This window comes from Dipodomys ordii, unplaced genomic scaffold (assembly GCF_000151885.1).
Source record: "Dipodomys ordii isolate 6190 unplaced genomic scaffold, Dord_2.0 Scaffold89, whole genome shotgun sequence".
In the NCBI taxonomy this organism is placed as follows: domain Eukaryota; kingdom Metazoa; phylum Chordata; class Mammalia; order Rodentia; family Heteromyidae; genus Dipodomys; species Dipodomys ordii.
Genome location: NW_012267305.1, coordinates 9,167,429 through 9,187,320, shown reverse-complemented (window position 1 = coordinate 9,187,320; position 19,892 = coordinate 9,167,429). Strand labels below are relative to the sequence as shown.

Genomic DNA, 19,892 nt, shown 5'->3' with positions numbered 1-19,892 from the left:
GTTTGGAAAGTAAGAGAAAGCAGATGGATGCACTCTTTTCACATGTAGGCATAGAAAAAAAAACCATCTCAATGAAAACGTGAAAATTAAAGCAGCAAGCAGTTATGAACTGGGTCACTGTGGGCTATGAGTTGCCCTTGTTGGCTGAGGGGAAAATGTCTGGAGAAATCACATTACTCTTTACTCGGTAGCATCAGAAATCCACTAAGAAAAAAAAAAAAGAAAGTCAGATACATAACATTGTCATAGTGCTTTGCTACATGTTAACCTGCAAGATATTTTCTTTATAGTTCTCCATGTTGTAACCAGTCACTCTTCAGACCCACCACGAATAATTTATCTTCCTGTTCCTCCTAGATGCTTTGAGGAAGTTACAGTAAAGCTTAGTTGCTGCCAGACAATCACATGATTATTGTCACTCTCATGTTCCTAGTTTTCTGGATCATTCCGTAGGATCTGTGTATTTACTGCTCCAATCTCATGATGACCTACACCTTTCTCCAGCGCACATAATTACAGATGCTCTTCGCTGTAATGGGAACCATTCCTGTGATCCCCAAGGGAGAAGTACTGGATTGCCTATAGTTCTCCACCCTGATCACATCAACTCCTTCCTCCTTTTCTTCCTTAAGAAGACTCAGATCCTTCTGCTATCCCTTCATCTACCAGGTAGACACCCACAGAGAATCTCCAAGTGGCCAGTATAGCACAAAGGAAAGATGTCTCAGGAGAAGTGCTCTAGCTTTGAGCCCAACATTATAGAAGAGCTTTGGGCCTTTCTCCAAGGATGTCCCAAAAAATATATGTGAGAGCTTAAAATGTGTCTAAAGACTTTGAAGAAAATAGAGTTGGAAGTCAAAAATGGAATTACTCTTCATTATACAGCAAGCAGAACCATGCACATCCTTCAGACTCTTTGGTGACTGACACAGACCCCATGATTATTCCTGATGTTGAAAGAGGATTGTGCACATGCAAGCTGCCACAAAGTCAGCCACGACACTGGAAATTATTATACTACTATAATTATGAGTGTCTATGTGTGTGTGTTGCACCTAGGGCTTGAACACAGGGCCTGGACACTGTCTCTGAGCATTTTTTCTTGAGTCACAGATCCACTTCTAGCTTTTTTGGTGCTTAATTGGAGATCAGAGTCTCTTGGACTTTCCTTCCCAGGCTGGCTTTGACCCACAATCCTCAGATCTCAGCCTCCTGAATAGGTGTGAGACAGTTGGTGCCTGACTAGAGTTTTAAAAAATTTGTTTCTTTGGAAAAAACTCAAACACCTCCTACCTTGAGTTCAGGAGATAAAAACACATCAAATTCATACTGTAGGCTTTCAGCATCATAATTGATAAAAGGCAAAGATGACTCAATGAAATTTTTTATATCATCAAGAGCTTTCTGAGCATCTTCTTTAGTCTGAAACCTCTCTGTTTCCTGATTAGCTAGAAGACATTCCCCTTCATCACAGCATTGCCGAGCCTGGTGAGAAACATCAAGAGAAAAGAATCACAAAGAGAAAACATGTTTGCCATTAAAAGAACAGTCATTAGCCCTCACTTCTGTCCATCGGTATGGCTGCCAGAGCTACTACAAACAAAAATTACCTGGGCTGTATAGCACCTGCAATACTACATGGAGACTGAACCTCGGGCAGAAAGGTTTATGGGCCCCCTTTTCAACCCACAGCTGGGTGCAGTGGTATGTCTTGTCATCCTATGTTATGTGAGATGCTGAAATTGGGAAGATCAAGGATCTAAGCCAGCTTGGACTGACAACATTGAAAAGACTATCTCTACAGAGAAAGCTGGACAAGTCACACACAAACAAGCATACAAACAAACACACATACACCTGTGATCTCAGCAGCAACAGGAAGACTAAAAGTAAGTAGATCATGGCCTAGGCGCAGATTCAAGACAAGAAGCAAGACTCTCTAAAACTCACCAGCAATAAACAAGGCTGGAGACATGGTTTGAGCAATAGAGTACTGGCCAAGCACATGCAAAGCCCTGAGTTCAAACCCTAGTATTACCAAAAATAGAAAAACAATGGGATCTCCCCTCTGCAATTCTGATTGAGTAGCTCTGGGCGGTAAGCCAGACATCAATACTTTTACAGGGCTCCACAGGTAGTGCTGATGCACAGCCAAGGTTGGGAAGTGATGCATTGATTTCATAGCAAGTAATTTAATCGGCAGCAGGGGTTCACCCATTTTCTAAACACTAACACTTTTAGTTGCATGTTATTTTCCTCACATCAATGACTGACATCTGGAAGTGCTACCAAAATACGAAGTGTAATATCAATGCTTAACGATGGCCAAGGACAAGAATAAAGATATTTTTAACAGAAAAGAAAAGGTTCGTATTAAAGTGTTTATCTCCAGATACGATGCTTATAAATGATGCTCCAACTTGCTATTCCATTGCCAGAAGCAGATCTGAGGAATAACCCTCCATTTCATTGCCTAATCGTCAAAGGAGTCAGACTCAGAAGCCATAGAGGAATATTTTGCAGTCACTGTTTAATTTTTGGTGCTGTGCTATGAAACAGAAAGGAATTCGAGGCTTTGGCAAAATACACGAGACTTTGAAAAATTATTATCTTTAATTAGCTGTACATTTCCATTCAACAAAGCAATTTATGAATACAATATATCTTGATCAATGTTACCCCTTTCAACATTCTCATCCATCCCCACACTAGACTTTTAAAAGTGTGCTAGGTGCAAACTATCACTAATAGAGGCTTCAGAGCTATAGTAAAAATAGAAAGTAAGCCATTATCGCCAAGAACATGATATTCACAAGAAATAATTGGGACTACAGTGAATCTTCCATGAATACTGCATAGTCTGATTGCCTGTAAAACCATCAGCCATGCACTAATGGTTGACACCATAATCTCAACTACTTGCGAGGCTAAGATCAGAAGATCACTGGTTGAGACTAGCAAAGGCAGAAAAGTTCAAGAGATTCCGTCTCCAAGGTAACCAGCCAATCAAGGCTAAAGGCATGACTCCAGTGGTAGAGCATCAGCATTAGCATTAGAAAGCTAAACAGATATAAGGCTCTGAATTCCAAGTATACCACCACCACAAAAAGAGAGAAAAACCATAATCAAGCTCAGACTATAAAACCTCTTACAAATTTAAACACAAAAGCTCTATCAGACCCCGACCCCATAAAGACTGAGAAGATAAAGTGTATGTTACAAAGCACCAGGGCAAGACATGTCATGCAAGATGGACCTGGGGAGGGCGGTGGTGGGAGGGGAAAGAGGGTGTTGTGTTTCAGAAATACACCATTCCCATCATACTACCTGTTGTAGGAGCTTGTGCATTTTTAGGGTCCTGGTGAGCTGTATTCGCTTCATTTTGATCTCATTAACCAAAACATCAGAGAGGTAACGAAGTTCACTGCACCTCTGGCAAATTAAATCAAGCGCGTAATGGTGATTTGCTGCAAGCTGGTGGCCATGTAATATTACACACCGGGCCTTTGTTACCAGTGCCTAAGATTAAGAAAGAAAGAAATTAAGGACTGCATAATCTCTTTATATAAATGAGAAAAAGGAAAGAATTAAGAAACAAATTGAGCAGGGCGGGAATATGTGGCCATAGAACTTAGCATCATATCTCTACAAGTTGCAAAAAAAAAAAAAAAAAAAGCTTACAGTGGCAATAATTAGCTACAGTAGTGATGATAGTCATCCATCAGAACCTAGCAACAAAAACAAAAATTAAACAACTCATCCCACTCAGAACGTAGATAAGGGGGCTGGGAAGGTGGCTCAGTGGTAGAGCGCTTGCCTTGCATCCATGCTGGGTTCAATTCCTCAGCACCACATAAGCAAAAAGAAAAAAGCCAGAAGTGGCGCTGTGGCTCAAGTGGTAGAGTGCTAGCCTTGAGCTGAAGAGCTGAGGGACAACACCTAGGCCCAGAGTTCAAGCCCCATGACCGGACCCCTCCCCCCAAAAAAAGAACATAGATAAGATTTGCTTTTTCTGGTCTATTTAGACTTACAACTGAAACACATATATCAAGTGAAGTGAACAGAAGCAAAAGGAAAGCTAATGTATTTCGTATTGCTCACCATTCACTTCAGAACATATCTGAACACATGAAAAGGGGCCCTAGCCCCTAGCCTTGTCTCCACTCGGAGAACTATTGACTCCCCCAGGGATATTGAGTGAAACATTTGCTTTGCATAACAAAGCAAAATAAAAGGCTAGAAGAGGTGGTTCATGCTTTTAGTGCTAGTTATTCAGGAGGCAGAGGTAGGAAGATCTTGGGTTGACACAGCCTGGGCAATGTTATGAGATGAACTAAAAGCAAAAGCTCTGGAGATAGAGTGTTTCCTAAGTAACTGTGAGGTCTTCAGTTCAGTCTCAACAGAAAATACAAAGCAAAGCAAGGTAAGGAAGTGAGCCATCTATCAGACTAATGGGAAAGCCAAGATTAAAATGCTACAGAGTATCAGGTGCCAGTGGCTCACACCTGTAATCCTAGCTACTCAGGAGGCTGAGACCTGAGGAAAGTTTCTGAGACTCTTATCTACAATTAACCACCAGAAAACCAGAAGTGGAGCTTAGCACTGGCCTTGAGCTGAAGAGCATACAGGCCCAGAGTGCAAGCCCCACAACTGACCAAAAAAAAAAAGCTACAGAGCTGCAGTTTCAGTTTCACAAGATGAAAATGTTCTAGATAGAAATCTACTGCATAGTATGAGCATATTAACCCTACTGAATTGAATACTTAACAATGATTAAGATGAGAGTTTTTACATCTTGTAAAAAAAATACATTAAAACATAAACAAAGCACCCTAGTTTGAAGCCAGTTTGCCTTATCCTATTATACCGTAGAGATTTGTAAGTGGCAGAAGAATCACAATGATCTACAAGCAAAATTCTAGAAATGTAAAATTTCATTACAATTGATGACTCTCAATGTGTGCTTTTACATGCTTAGGAATCACCCATGAATTGATTCGTTTGCTAAGAACATAGCCAGAACTAGGCTCATGCCTGTAATCCTAGCTACTCAGGAGCCTGAGAGATGAGGATCACGGTTCAAAGCCAGCCTGGGCAGAAAAGTCAGTGAGACTCTTATCTCCAGCTAACCACCAGAAAACCAGAAGTGGTGCTGTGGCTCAAGCGGTAGAGTGCTTGCCTTGAGCTGAAGAGTGCAGGGATAGCGCCCAAGCCCAGAGTTCAAGACCCAGGACCGACAAAAAAAAAAAAAAAGAACAAAGAACAAAGCCAGAAAAACACTGCCTGGCTCTGACATATGAAAAAGGTGAGCAAAGTTAGTCTATTCTGCATTAAAGGCACCAGTCCACGCTTCAAGATAAGAAAGGATTAGACTGTATACTCAGGTACTGGGCTAAGTGCTACACATAACTCAAAATAAAATTTTAACATGATAATACTGTTCAAAATAAGCATTATAGTCCCAATTTATAGATAACAGCACTGAAGCTTAGAACTTAAGTTACTAAAGTTACACAGCTAGCAAGACCAATCAGGTTTACATGTGTGAGTCTGTCTGGTTTAACAGTGCATCATACAGTGAGCAATTAAGAAAAATTAAGGTACTTGTACATTATAATCATTTTAGACTGCACATATCATTCATTTTCATTTTCATTGAATTAATATCCCTTTGTAATGTGAGGAGGTTTCATTGTGATTTTCCATACATGTACACAGTATCCTCTTCACCACAACCCCATTGTTCCTCCCTCTGCCCACTACTGGTCATTCACATACATATATGTGCATTACATGCATACATACATACACACATACACACATGTTACATCCCAAGTGTCGTTCTGTATATGTGTATGTGCGCGCGCATGCGTGTGTGCATGCGCGCACATGCACACACACTGGTAGTGGGGCTTAAACTCAGGGCCTGGGTGCTGTCACGTAGTTTTACCACTCAAGACTGGCACTTTACCACTTGAACCACAGCTCCAATTTCAGCCTTTTGCTAGTTAATTGGAGATAAGAGTCGCACAGACTTTTGTGCGCTGGCTGGCTTCATACTACGATCCTCAGATCTCAGCCTCCTAAGGAGTTAGGATTATAGGTGTGACAGAACTATACCTGAGCCAAGTATTATTGATAATTTCCTAGCATCTCAAAAATTATTTATGCTATTGTCCCTACAGGTGGGCTTAAAAGTCCCCACCAGCCAGGTGCCGGTGGTTCATGCCTGTAATCCTAGCTACTCAGGAGGCTGAGATCTGAGGATCTTGGTTGAAAGCCAGCCCAGGCAGGAAAAGTCTGTGAGACTCTTATCTCCAATAAACCACTAGAAAACTGGAAGTGGCGCTGTGGCTCAAGCGGTAGAGTGCTTGCCTTGAGCTGAAGAGCTGAGGGACAGTGCCCAAGCCCAGAGTTCAAGCCCCACAACCAACCAAAAAAAAAAAGTCCTCACCATTATCTTAGAGACTAAACAGCATATCTGCGATATTAACCTGAGGCCACACTAAATGAAACAGAATTTACATGAATATCATTATTCCACTCATGCAGAAGTGTTGAGAAATTAAGCATAGTAAGGGTTTCTACTACTCAATTCACTGAAAATATTACTCTCCACAAACACCATGGACATCAAAACTGTACTCTTACCTGAGAGTTTTCCTCCAAGTTTTCCAGTCTTTTAATTTTATGCTTTACTTGAATTATATTCCCTGATATGTCAAGCAGCTCTGATTGTTGTTTCAATAAATCTTCAATATCAACTACAATCTAAAAACAAGAAGCAGAGGTTTTAAAAACATATATCTTAAGCTGAGTGCCGGTGGCTCATGCCTGTATTCCTAGCTAGTCAGGAGGCTGAGATATGAGGATCGTGGTTCAAAGCCAGCCCAGGCAGGAAAGCCCATGAGACTCTGATCTCCAATAAACCACCAGAAAACTCGAAGTGGCGCTGTGGCTCAACTTGTAGAGTGCTAGCCTTGAGCTGAAGAGCTCAGGGACAGCACCCAGGCCCAGAGTTCAAGACCCATGACTGGCAAATATATATATTGTCTTACTTTTTCCTGTAATAATAATCAAGTTTTTTGGTTTTTTTTGTACACTTTGTTTTACTTTGTTTTTTTGTGCCAGTCCTGAGACTAGAACTCAGGGCCTGGGTGCTGTCTCTGAACTTTTTACGTATGCCTGGCACTTCACCACTGGAGCTACAGCTCTACTTCCAGCTGTCTGCTGTTAAATTGGAGAGAGGAGTCTTACAAAGCCCAGACTGGCTTCAAACCATGATCCTCATATCTCAGCCCTCTGAATCGCTAGGATTACAGATGTAAGCTACCAGCACCCAGAGAGTGATCGAGTTATACAGGAAATGATATGAAACAAGCATGTCCATGTGATTGCACTTATGGAAAATATGTTTAGCCATTTTATTCATCAAAATTATAATCTGCTCAAATCTTCTATGTTGAGCAAAATACCCAACACATTTAATCATAGATATTTGAGAGACTGACACTGGAAAGACCGTGGCATAAGACCAGCCCAAGCAAAAAAGTTCATGAGACCCTATCTAAGTCAATAAAAAGCTAAGTGCAGTGGCATACAGCTGTGATTCCAGCTATGCACTAAGCATAAATATGAGGATCACAGTCCAAGCTGATGTGAGCATAAAGACAAGTCTAGCAATTCATATACAAGTAGATGCATAATTGGCATGTGGCAGAGAGTGCAATTTTGTGGGTACTGGGTTGGAGTGGGAGGACAGACAAAAATACTAGAAGGAGCAAACTGTAACTTTAACCATTTCATTAAGGAAGGTCTTGTAAAGAATGTGGCATTTCTTGGATGGAACTAGAACAAATCATGTTTAGTTAGGTAAGCCAAGATCACAGAGCAAAGGGCATATGTTCTCTCTGTTATGTGGAAGTTAGATCTAAATAATGCAATGAAATATGACAAATTATACCAGATTCTAGACACTCACATACACTGAGACCAAAAGAGGAGAGAATCCAAATGGCACAATGCCAAAGCACCTCTTCATATTTATATAAAATAATATACATGCCGAAACATGTATTTGGAAACAAGTCTTTTCTTCATTTTTAGGTTTTAGCTTTTGATGATTCTGTCCTTGTTACCTCATGCATGGCGTACTTACGTGTATATCTTTGGGAGGATGGGGGGAGGACATAGAGCTTGAGGGAAAAAGGTGGAAAAGTGCAGCAGTGGAGCTCACTGGACACTGATGAAAGTGAACTATACAACTCGTGGGTGGAGATGGGAGGGAGGGACTGAGAGGGAGTAACGGAACAGAAGACACTGTACTAAAGGAAATGTACTCATTATCTGACTCATGTAATTGTAACCTCTCGGTACATCACCTCTATAATAACAATAAAGTAAATGTAAAAAAAAGAATATGGCATTTCTAAAGCTCCTTGAATCAAAGGAAGAAAAAGATGAGTAGTGACTAAGGTCTGTATTCACAATGTACATTTGTAAACTTAATTAGCAGCAAAATAGCTCACAAACAAGAGAAAAGAAAAATGAGTTTCCACGTGGACAGCACACATGGGACCACAGCACGCATGGCAGGTAGATGTCCAAAGATCCACCCAGAACTAAGTTCATCTTCCAAATAATGTATAATTAAATGTGATCTAGTTACTTTTGTCAGAAACAAACTCCTGGAGCAGAAAAAAAAAACCATATTTGAGCTGGTCACCAGTGGCTTATACCTGTGATGCTGCCTATTCAAGAAACTAAGACCTGGAAGATGGAAGCTCAAAGACTCACCCCAGGCACTCTCTCCAATTAACCAGAAAAAGGTTTGACTGGAGGTATGGATCAAGTGGTAAAGTGCCAGCCATGAACAAGAAAGCCAAGAGAGAGTGTGTGGTCCTTAAGTTCAAACCTTAGTACTGGTATACATTAAAAAAAGACATTATTAGATCATATGTTGTTAGTATTTTAAAAAAACAAGAAGGATGTAAATATTATTTCTTGGCAAAGCTATTGCATAGCTTGAAATCACTTTATATTTAAAATAATAAACCTCAAGACAAAGATAATATTTGAACTGACCGTTTGAAAATCTTGTTCGAATCTCCATAGTTGCAGATACTGCTCCAATTTCAATTGGTGTTTTTCCCAAAATCCATCAAAAGCAGTTTCCATATCATGCACTTGAGTCAGCAATCTTAAACAAAGAAAAGTTTAAAAAAAAAAAATCTGTAAAAACAGCCATCTCTTTAGCAGGCATGCAGGTAAACTAAGACACTAAGAATTGCAGGCAAAGTCGCAGAGGGTGCAACACTGGTTCCACTGGAAGAAAGATCTCCAATTTCCAGAGGTTCACAAATACTTCTAACACAGAGCAGGCTGCAGGAAAAACCTGAAATTTATATTTTGCCTAATAAAAATGTTACACTACTTTATTGGCATACATTAATAATACAAGGTGATTTCATTGTGATAATTCCATAGATGTGTACAGTGTATTTTGAACAAACTCACCTCCCTCACATCTACTATTACATTCGCTAACTCCCCTTCTATTTCATGTCTCTTTCAATTTTTTACACAATGTTTGCTGGGTTTTGTTATTGTATATTTGTATAGCCATCTGTCTGTCTGTCTGTCTGTCTGTCTCTCTCTCTCTCTCTCTCTCTATATATATATATATATATATTTATATTTATATCTTACTTCAATCCTCTTCAGTCATTAGTTCCCTCTGTTCTCTCCCTCTCCCTCCTACTGATTCCATTAAGTCCCTCTGAGACTTATTTCCCCATAAACATCATCAACTTAGGTCTACATTTTATATTCCAGCAAAAATATTGGAATATCATTCAGTCCTAAAGAATGAAATTATGTCATATGTAGGGAAATATACACACCTGAAGATCATCACATTGAGCAAGATAAGCCAAGGTTACCAAGCCAAATATACATATACATATTCATATTCATATTGGAGGAGGGAAATATACATGAAGCAACTCCAAGAAGGTACTACTTACTTGTTGACAGTTTGCCAGTCACCACAAATGGGATGTCGATGCTCAAGACTTGAACTGATAGCTCCTTCAGTGGCGGGTAATTGGAGATTTGTTAGCAGAATTTGTCCTTCTTTGGTTACAGTCATAATTTCATTCTGTCCAAAGGCACAACAGAATGCATTAGCCAGTTAGTCACATACCTTGAACCACCAGAGACAAAAGGAATACATACTTATGGCACACACAATAGAAATGAAGTCCCACAGCTATGAGGATCCATGATGTCTTTGCCTTACAGATAGATATTGCAATCACATTTCATAAACTACCTACAGCCAGAGGTTCCACATGCTGTTTCTAGCCTCCTCTCACTGATGGCAAGTTCCATTCTATTCTGCTAATAGCTTTACTGTGCTGAAACAAAGCAGTATGAATCAAATAAAGATGACCTTAGTAGCATACCTAACATGTAATGCATGCTCAGAAATAATTTCTGGCCCATCTTTACTAATCCTTAAATGTTACCAAATACTGTCTGCCTTATGTGATAACTTCACATTGGGTTTAATTCACTTCAGGTGTATATACCTCTGCATCAGACCTGATGTTTAGAGACTGGTCTAAGTACATGACCTTCTTCACGCATCTTACAATGGTCTAATATTTTCTTCAGGAGCTCCAAGGATCCTCTAAAATGGCAAGCAAAAAATTGGCAGGAGTGGCTGGCAGTCTGTAGCTGAGTAGTAGAATGTGTGAGGCCCTGAGTTTAATCCCTACTACCAAAAACCAAAAGAGCTAATATTGATAAAGCACCAGCTATGTGCTAACAACCATTGTATGTGCATTGTATACTTTATCTCATGTTATCTCTGCAACAACTGAATACCAGGAATGACTGTATACTACATCATCATCATCATCAATCATGCTCTGCATTGTACACAGAAGGGGAGATAAGCAAAGCTCAGAGGAAGGGAAACCACTTGCCTGACATCTCTTCTCTGTGAGCAATCAGAGATTGCTGTTGCTGTTGTTTTCTTATGTTTTGCTTTGTTTTTCCTGGACAGAATTTTACTTTCAGATTGTGATTCAAATCATTACAATGTCTCTCTTTGTTAGCTAAGACGTATCACTCTACCGAGAAGGAAAACCTGTCAGTGTACCCAGCATCATCCTCCCATGAAGAACATGAGTGGTACTTGGATGCTCGGTACTTTTTTTCTTAAGTCTGAGACTGGGACCCAAACTCAGTACCTGATGCATTTGCTCATTAGTTAGTGCTCTACTCTAACTGATCCACACCTCCAACCTCAAATGCTGGGTACTTTATCAGATTGCTCTTAAACTTTCTGAGGAAAGTGACTATAAAAGCACTTGCTCATTGTCAACATTGTGTTTCCACATCCTTCCAAACCCAGCAATCCAGACAGTATTGAATAGGAGAACAAAATCAATTTTTCATTCCTGTATATGCTAGGAAACATCAAGCAGCATTATTGTGTAGGGGGAAAAAAAGAGAGCTTACCAACATCTCCGGCTATAAAATAAATGCAAATCAAAACAACATTGAGATTCCACCTCACCCCACTTAGAAGGGCTATTATCAAGAAATCTAACAACAAATGCTACAGAGGATGTGGCCAAAAGGGAATGCTACTACACTGTTGGTGGGAATACAAACTTGTTCAGCCACTCTGGAAAGCAGTGTGGAGATTCCTCAAAAGACTAAACATAGAACTCCCCTATGACCCAGAAATCCTACTTCTAGGCATTAACCCGAATGATCACAAACAAGACCACACTAAACCTACCAGCACAACTATGTTTCTTGCAGCATTATTTGCCATAGCTAAGATATGGAACCAACCCAGATGCCCCTCAGTAGATGAATGGGTCAAAAAATGTGGTATATATACACAATGGAATTCTATGCTTCCATCAGAAAGAATGACGTTGCTCCATTCATAAGGAAATAGAAAGACTTGGAAAAAATTATATTAAGTGAAGTAAGCCAGGCCCAAAGAAAAGTAGGTTGCATGATCTCCCTCATTTGTAAGAACTAGAATATGGCTAGGATATTCTTAACAGGGGATCACAATAACCCAACTGCTTAGTGCATAGGATCATATGTAATGAAGCTCATCAACATGAATTCCAATATATGGAAACAAGAGGTTCTTATTAGACCCTGTATGTAGTTTGTTCTTTTATTTTTCATTTCTCTTAGTTTTTTGTACCTCATGCTTTTCATATAAGATAATGCAATATGTGGAAAGGAAGGGGAATCACAGAAACAGCAGGACAAAGGATGAACCAAAGCAACATTGATACTTACTTAACACTGTGTTGGATAGGAACTTTACAACTTGGCAGGGAGGGGAGTAAGGAGGGGTATGCAGGAGATAATGAGGGATGGGATAACAATGATTAAAAACAAATGTACTCATTGCCTTACTTATGTAACTGTGACTCCCCTACTCATCACCTTTTCAATTAAATAAAGAGAGCTTACCAAAATGAACACCAAGATAGGGATGCAAGTGGTTTACCTTTCTTGCTGTTGTTTTTTAATGTATTTATAATGCAACATGTGATTTTTTTTGTTTCTGTTGTATGTTCTTCCCCCATGGTATAACCCCTGTTTTCACTGTATTTGATCCCTGTGTCCTACATCTTGTGTATACATTTTTCTAATTTGGGGCGGGGAAAGGAAATAACAAAATTTTTGTTGCTGAAATAAGGATAAAGGTTGACCCATTGTAACAATGAGAGGTACAAGACATTATGTTGAAAATGAACTTTACAACTTCAGGGGGGGTGGAGGGAGGAGTTGGGGAGGTGGGGAGGGAGGGGATGGTTGGGGAAAAACAAAGGAGAGGGTAACAATACTCGAGAGGAAATGTGCTCATTACCTTACTCATGTAACTGTAACCCCTCTGTACAGTATTTTTACAATAAAAAATACATACAAAAAAAGAGATCAACTGAGATCAACTGAGCAATGCTAGCCTGGATTCCAACACTAGTCCATGGTAGAGACAAAATAAACCAGGCATCCTGACTCTGCTTTAAGTGTTCTTTCGCCCATTTCATACTGTATCAAACAGATTACCTATCCAACTTTCACCCTTGCCTTCCAAAGGAAAGAGCATTTCATGGGAGAATACATGACTTAAAAAATAACTATAAATTGTTTTTCTGAGATACTGTATATTCAGAAATAAACAGCTTGTCAATGCATCATTTACAAGGCAGCCTCAGATTTAACAAATACAGGACATTCTTCTCTTGTAACATATTGTTTTTGAAATATAATACATAAATATCTTTTACAGGTAACAATTGGTGTGAAATGGACACATACCTTCAACAGGCGGTACCTTTCCGTACGGATTGCCAGAATTTCTTCTATGGAAGGAATGTCATCTGGTAGCTCAGTCTCAGCCAGTTCAGTTCCAAAGGACTGTAATACCTGAGCCATTTCTTTCACTGTGAGGGCAAAATTTTCTATAGCCTGCAAAAAGCCAGTGAATCTTGCATGAAACCTGTACCCAAAACACCAACACCTAGATTTTAGGCCAGGTGCCAGTGGCTCACACCTGTAATCCTAGCTATTCAGGAGGCTGAGATCTGAAGATCAAGGTTCAAAGGTAGTCCAGGTAGGAAAGTCAGAGACTCTTATCTCCAATTAACCACCACAAAACCAGAAGTGACACTGTGGCTCAAAGTGGTAGAGCACTAGCCTTGAGCAATAGGAGCTCAGGGAGAGCAGAGTTCAAACCCCAGGACTGGCACACACACACACACACACACACACACACACACACACACACACACACACACAGAACTACATTTGACACTGTACTGATTTGTATGCAGGTATCACAGAAAAGATATGTGGTATGAATTCTCTGCTACCAAAATTCGGTGTTACCTTTGGCAATCAACTCTAACTCTGTGCCTAAACCTCTAAGAAACTAAAAACAACGTTAAAGGTCTTCTTCCATGTCTTTTCTTTTTTCTAAATTTCTGGACTTAAATTCTCATGAGAATTATTTCTTAAAGATGTCATGTACTACTGGGTGCCAGTAGCTCATGCCTGTAATTCTATCTACTAAGATCTGAAGATTGAGGTTCAAAGCCAGCCTAGGCAGGAAAATCTATGCGGCTCTAATCTCCCATTAACCACCAAAAAGCTGGAAATAGAGCTGTGATTCAAAGTGATAGAACTCCATCCTTGAGCAAAAAGGCCCTAAATTCAAACCCAGCACCAGCAAACACACAGATATATACACACAGACACACACACACACACACACAAGTTGTCGTGTACAGATTTATTTATGCCCTTGGAGACTAGTGTTTTCCTTGTGTTTATCAAACTCTAACTGGCAAAATTGCTGGATAGTAAGTCTGCTTCTAAAGACAGGTGAGAACAACGAAGCCACTTGATGTTTACTGTCACTGATGAAAAGCCTTACTATTCTAAACAAGATGATAGTCTAAGGAAATAAGTCACAAGCTATCCCAACAACTCATCGCAAGTACTGACAACATCTGACACTTCATTGCAGAGACTCTTCGCCCTGAAATGGCAAGTGAGGCTATTACTTTATATCCAATATCAACTACTGAACAGAAAGATGAGGGAAATGCGGAAACTTTATCAACTTTACCACTCTCCGTAAGGTGTCTGCTCTTTTCATTAGGACTGCTTGGTTATTAAAGGCTGAATTTTGAAAATGTTGACAAGACACTTTTTTATGAATGAATAAACTGTTACATGAATGATTAAATAAACTGCTGAATGAGGACTAGGTGTGAGGGAAATGCAGCCATGACGTCATGATTAATGAAGCATCATTATTTCCTTTAGAAAAGTTGCCATACCTCTGGGATTGGAAGTCAAGATATAGACTTCAATCCGGGAAGCACAAGGTGCTTACCTCTTGGTAAATTTGGAAATCTAATTAACTAAGATGATGAAACTGATTGCATCCATTGCATTTATAGGGAATTTACCATTGGTTAGGTACTGAATCAAACAGGTTAGGTTTGTTTCTCCTTTAGCCTTCCTAAAATCCATAGCCAATAAGATATTATCAGTCCCATTTTATACTTGGGAAAATTGCCCAAGGTCATAGAGCTAAAATCAGCAGTACCAGGATTTGAATCCAAACCCTTTATTTCTTTAAATTACTATGAGGACACCGGAGGGGCTGGAAAAGAATAAAGCTCCTTATATCCCTACACCTCTCCTCCAACTGCCATCCTCAGGGACTCTTCATCATTTCTAGATATTTCCTATGGAAGAAAATCGAAATATTGAATTATATTTGTACCTGAAAAGTAGGAGACCCCCAAATCAGGTTTTTCCCAAAGAGGAAAGAAAAACTTCAAGAAGTAGACTTAAAGGCTAGCAATGACCTATAGACTCTACAGTAAGGGCAAAAGCAACATACATTTCTGAAGACGATCCATTCACTGTGGCAGTACTGCAAGGTGCCGCCTAACTCGGGGGTTAACTGCTTGTCATCAATGTATGTCAGCAAACCACTAACTGAGCTCAGCATAACAACCTATATAAATAAGCAAGAAAGACACTATTAACTGGCCTGCACGTTATGCCCTCCGTTAAACTGTAAAATGAACTTTAGCAGACAGCAGAACATTATCTTCTAGATGTGGCTCTAATAGGTCTTTCCTGTCTCCATGCCCACATGTGTATGTATTACCTTCTGTAGGTAATAACTAAATATTAAGCATTTCTCTGTAAAGCAAAATTAATCTCCACAGAAACAAAATTCTCCTTTGTCTAAAACTTTTTATGGCCAATGGCCACGCTTTGGGGAAAAAAATGTTCACAACAAATGACTTTATGCAGTGCATTATAATTTGTCAGGAGGCGTGAACTGTCCAATGCTACCCACATTTGTGAGCAATGTACTCCTGACAATAAAAACATAAAAATAACTTTTCAAAATAAAGAATGTGGTACACGGAACAAGCTCAGGATGGGAGTTCAAAAACAAAACATTCACTCAGTGTTTACGAAAAATAAATCTTACTCATTATACCCACACAGAAAGATATATACACGTACAGAACACAGAACATACACTTTTCTAAAGGAATTGTTTTGTTATACATTGCCCTGTATGAAAGTTACAAGCAGCAGGCTTGAGGGCATTTCCAATTGACATTTTTGTGAGACATATTTTAGGCTTTTTAAATGCTCTATAGGCACATGTAAAATATTAACAGCATGGTACAAAGTGTTCACATGAATTTACAGGACAACACTGAGTCAATAGCTTACTGGTAATTTGAGCATGAAATCTTCCTGACTGAATCGAAATCCAATGTCTGTAAAGGTGCGCTGAAGAAAACTTGTAGGACGTAAAACCAGAACCAAGTGCAAGTTCCCAGGGAAAGAAGCCTGTGAAAGAAAGAACAGAAGAAATAAAGAAAACTTGACACAATGAGTTCTCAACTGGGCACAATGCAGAAAATATGTAATTGAAGAGAACAAGCTTGAAAGTCATAAAAGTCAATGACCAAACATTTAAAAATTAGACCTTGATACAATGTAAAAACATGGAAATAGAAACACCTATGTAAGGTTATCAGGTCAAATCATTGCTAAGTAAACTCCTATTTATAAAGAGTTAGACTCAGGGGCTGGGAAGGTGGCTCAGTGGTAGAGCGTTTTACCTTGCATGCATGAGGCCCTGGGTTCAATTCCCCAGCACCACATAAGAAAAAAATAAAAAATAAAGAGTTAGATTCTAAAACATCATTTTGAAATTTAGTTTTGATTTGAATTTTACTTTTGATTTTTTAATTGACATGAAATCATGCTTATTTATGGTGTACAATATTATTATTTGAAACATGTATACTATATGTAATGAACAAATAGTGGTAAATTAGCATTTCTATCTCCTGAAATATTTCTAAATATTAAGAATCTTCATCCTCTTTAATTCCAAGTGATTTGCAATTTGTGATGATTTACATTATAGGAAGTCAAAATTGCCCTACTGTGTTATAGAACATTACAACTACTTCTCTAGTTGAATTTTGGTACCAGTTATCTAGTCTCTCTGGCTCCTTCTCCCTTCCCCTTCCCAGAAACCAGTGATCTCTATTATTCCACTTTCTACTTCTATGCAATCAACTTTTCTAGTGTCCAACAAAGAAAACACGCACTCATTGGTCTTTGTGTTGTTATTGTTTTTGTCCTGGTCCTCGGGTTTATACTCTGAGCCTTGGTGCTGTTCTTGAGCATTTTTTGATCAAACTTAGTGCTCTACCACTTCAGCCAAGCTCCACTTCTGGCTTTCTGGTGGTTAATTGGAGATAAGAGTCTCATGAGCTTTTCTGGCTCTGTATAACATCTTTTAAGAACTCTCTTTCAGATCATTTCTCTATTTTTAACAGGCTGCTTTTCTTTTGAGTTGTTCATCTATGTGGGATATTAGCTCTTTGTCTGATAAATACTTCGCAAGTATTTCCTGCATTCTATAGGTTGTCTCTTTGTTCTATTTACACTTTCCTATATGTGTAGAAGCTTTTTTATCCAATTTTTTTAATTTTAATATTTTTATTGTAAAGATACTGTACAGAGAGGTTACAGTTACTTGAGTAAGGTAATGAGTACATTTCCTCTCCAGCATTGTTACCTGCTTCTTTGTTTTTCCCCAACCTTCCCCTCCCTACCCACCTCCCCAACTCTTCCCTCCCCCACTCCCCAGGTTGTAAAGTTTGTTTTTAACATAGTGTCTTGTACATCTCATTGTTACAATGGGTCAACCTGTATCCTTATTCCAGCATTTTGTTATTTCCCTTCCCCTCCCCAAATTAGAAAAATGTATATACAAGATGCAGGGTACCAGAATCAAATACAGTGAAAACAGGGGTTATACCATGGGGGAAGAACATACAAAAGAAACAAATCACATAGTACGTTATAAGTACATTAAAACCAACAGCAACAAAACCCTCTTGTGTCCCTATCTTGGGGTTCATTTCCCTTAACACCATCTTATATGGTTATACGTACATAGCTTTTGACCATTTCTACTTGTCTGGTAAGATTATCTTAGATGTATAATAGTTATTGCAAATAAAGGAGACCATGGGACCTATGATTCTTTGGGGCTGGCTTACTTCGCTTAATATAATTTTTTCCAAGTCTTTCCATTTCCTAACAAATGGGGCAATGTCATTCTTTCTGATGGAGGCATAGAATTCCATTGTGTATATAGACCACATTTTCTTGATCCATTCATCTACTGAGGGGCATCTGGGTTGATTCCATATCTTAGCTATGGAGAACAATGCTGCGATAAGCACAGTTGTGCTGGTAACTTTAGTATAGCCTTATTTGTGATCGTTTGGGTGAATTTCCAAAAGTGGGATTGATGGGTCATAGGGGAGCTCTATGTGTAGTCTTTTGAGGAAGAAGCTTTTTAGTTCATTGTAATCTCAGTTGCTTACTTTTATTTGTTGATTAGTGGGGTTTTTTTGGCTTATGCTTTTGCCTAGACCACTTTATGTAACTGTTTCCCTTATGTTTTGTGTGTGTGTGTGTGTGAAAATACCATACAGAGGGGTTACAATTACATGAGCAAGGTAATGAGTACATTTCTTATCAAGCATTGTTGCCCCTTCCTTTATTTCCCCTTCCCATCTCCCATTCTCCCCACCCCCGCCCCAACCAAAGTTGTAAAGTTCGGTTTTGACATAACGATTTGTACATCTCATTGTTCCCTTATGTTTTCCTCTAGTAGTTTCATGGTTTTGGGTTTTACATTTTGGTTCTTGATGCAATGAATTACTTTTTATATAATAAGTGGCAGGAGTCTAGTTTCATTCTGCATGTGTATACTTACTTTCCCTACCACCATGTATTGAAGACTATCTTTTATTCTTTTTGGGGGGCCGTGGGGACTGAACTCTGGGCACTGTCCCTCAGCTCCTCAGCTCAAAGCTAGTGCTCTACCACTTGAGCCACAGCGCCACTTCCGGCTTTATTTTTTGCTTATGTGGTGCTGAGGAATCGAACCCAGGGCCTCATGCATGCAAGGCAAGCGCTCTACCACTGAGCCACCTTCCCAGCCCTATCCTTTATTCATTGTATGTGTTTTCATATTTTTGTGGAAAATTCAACAAAGCATCATGTTCTAAATGCCTACTCTATGCTAACTAATTTTGACTGTTTGCATTTTCATGGATGATGAAATCTATTCCATGAACTCCATCCACCCATTTCTAACCATCTTCCTAAAATACTGGTTTCCGCCCTCCCCTTGAACCCCTTGTGCCTCTAGAGTAATAAACACTGGCTGTGCTTGTTGAAAAGGAGGGTCTAGTTTACCCTATGCTGAACAAGCTTAACCAAATAAACTACAAATCTCAAAAATCATCACCCACCCAATTTTAGGAAAGAGGTAGACCATTGTCTCCAGTGGCAATTCTGCAATTTCTATCCTGCCACAACCTCCAAAAATTTCTGGACGTATAAGTAGTGAAATCATGATTGGTTTGCATCTACAACTATGTGCTAAACCACTGAAAATCCTCCTATATTTTTTATTAACATATTATTTGTACAAATAGAAGGGCCTCCTTTTGATTGTTTCTGTATATTCAGCAGCCTGTTCATATTGACTGCTGTTAGTCCACTTCTTAAAGAGGCCCCAGTATAGAAAGCTATGAAAATGATACTGTGGAACAGACAGAGATAATGGAGAAATATGCTGGAGAGAAAGGCAAGGCACCATGTAGCTCTTCACCCTGAAATGCAGATGTTTGGGCAAGTCTGAAAAAATATTGTTGGGAAAAAAATATTGTTGGGGGCTGGGAAGGTGGCTCAGTGGTAGA

At 39.3% G+C, this 19,892-nt stretch overlaps 1 protein-coding gene across 1 annotated transcript in view; it reads right to left on the bottom strand.

Moving 5' to 3' along the window:
* Mcf2 (MCF.2 cell line derived transforming sequence) overlaps positions 1–19,892 on the bottom strand; it is an 82,213-nt gene that overhangs the window by 46,069 nt on the left and 16,252 nt on the right. Inside the window, exons 4-11 of the mRNA XM_013025936.1 lie at positions 16,324–16,443; positions 15,467–15,583; positions 13,369–13,518; positions 10,026–10,159; positions 9,085–9,199; positions 6,652–6,771; positions 3,328–3,519; positions 1,294–1,485 (exon numbers count right to left, since the gene is read on the bottom strand). Coding sequence (XP_012881390.1) covers positions 1,294–1,485; positions 3,328–3,519; positions 6,652–6,771; positions 9,085–9,199; positions 10,026–10,159; positions 13,369–13,518; positions 15,467–15,583; positions 16,324–16,443 — 1,140 coding nt within the window. The remainder of the gene's footprint in view (positions 1–1,293; positions 1,486–3,327; positions 3,520–6,651; positions 6,772–9,084; positions 9,200–10,025; positions 10,160–13,368; positions 13,519–15,466; positions 15,584–16,323; positions 16,444–19,892) is intronic.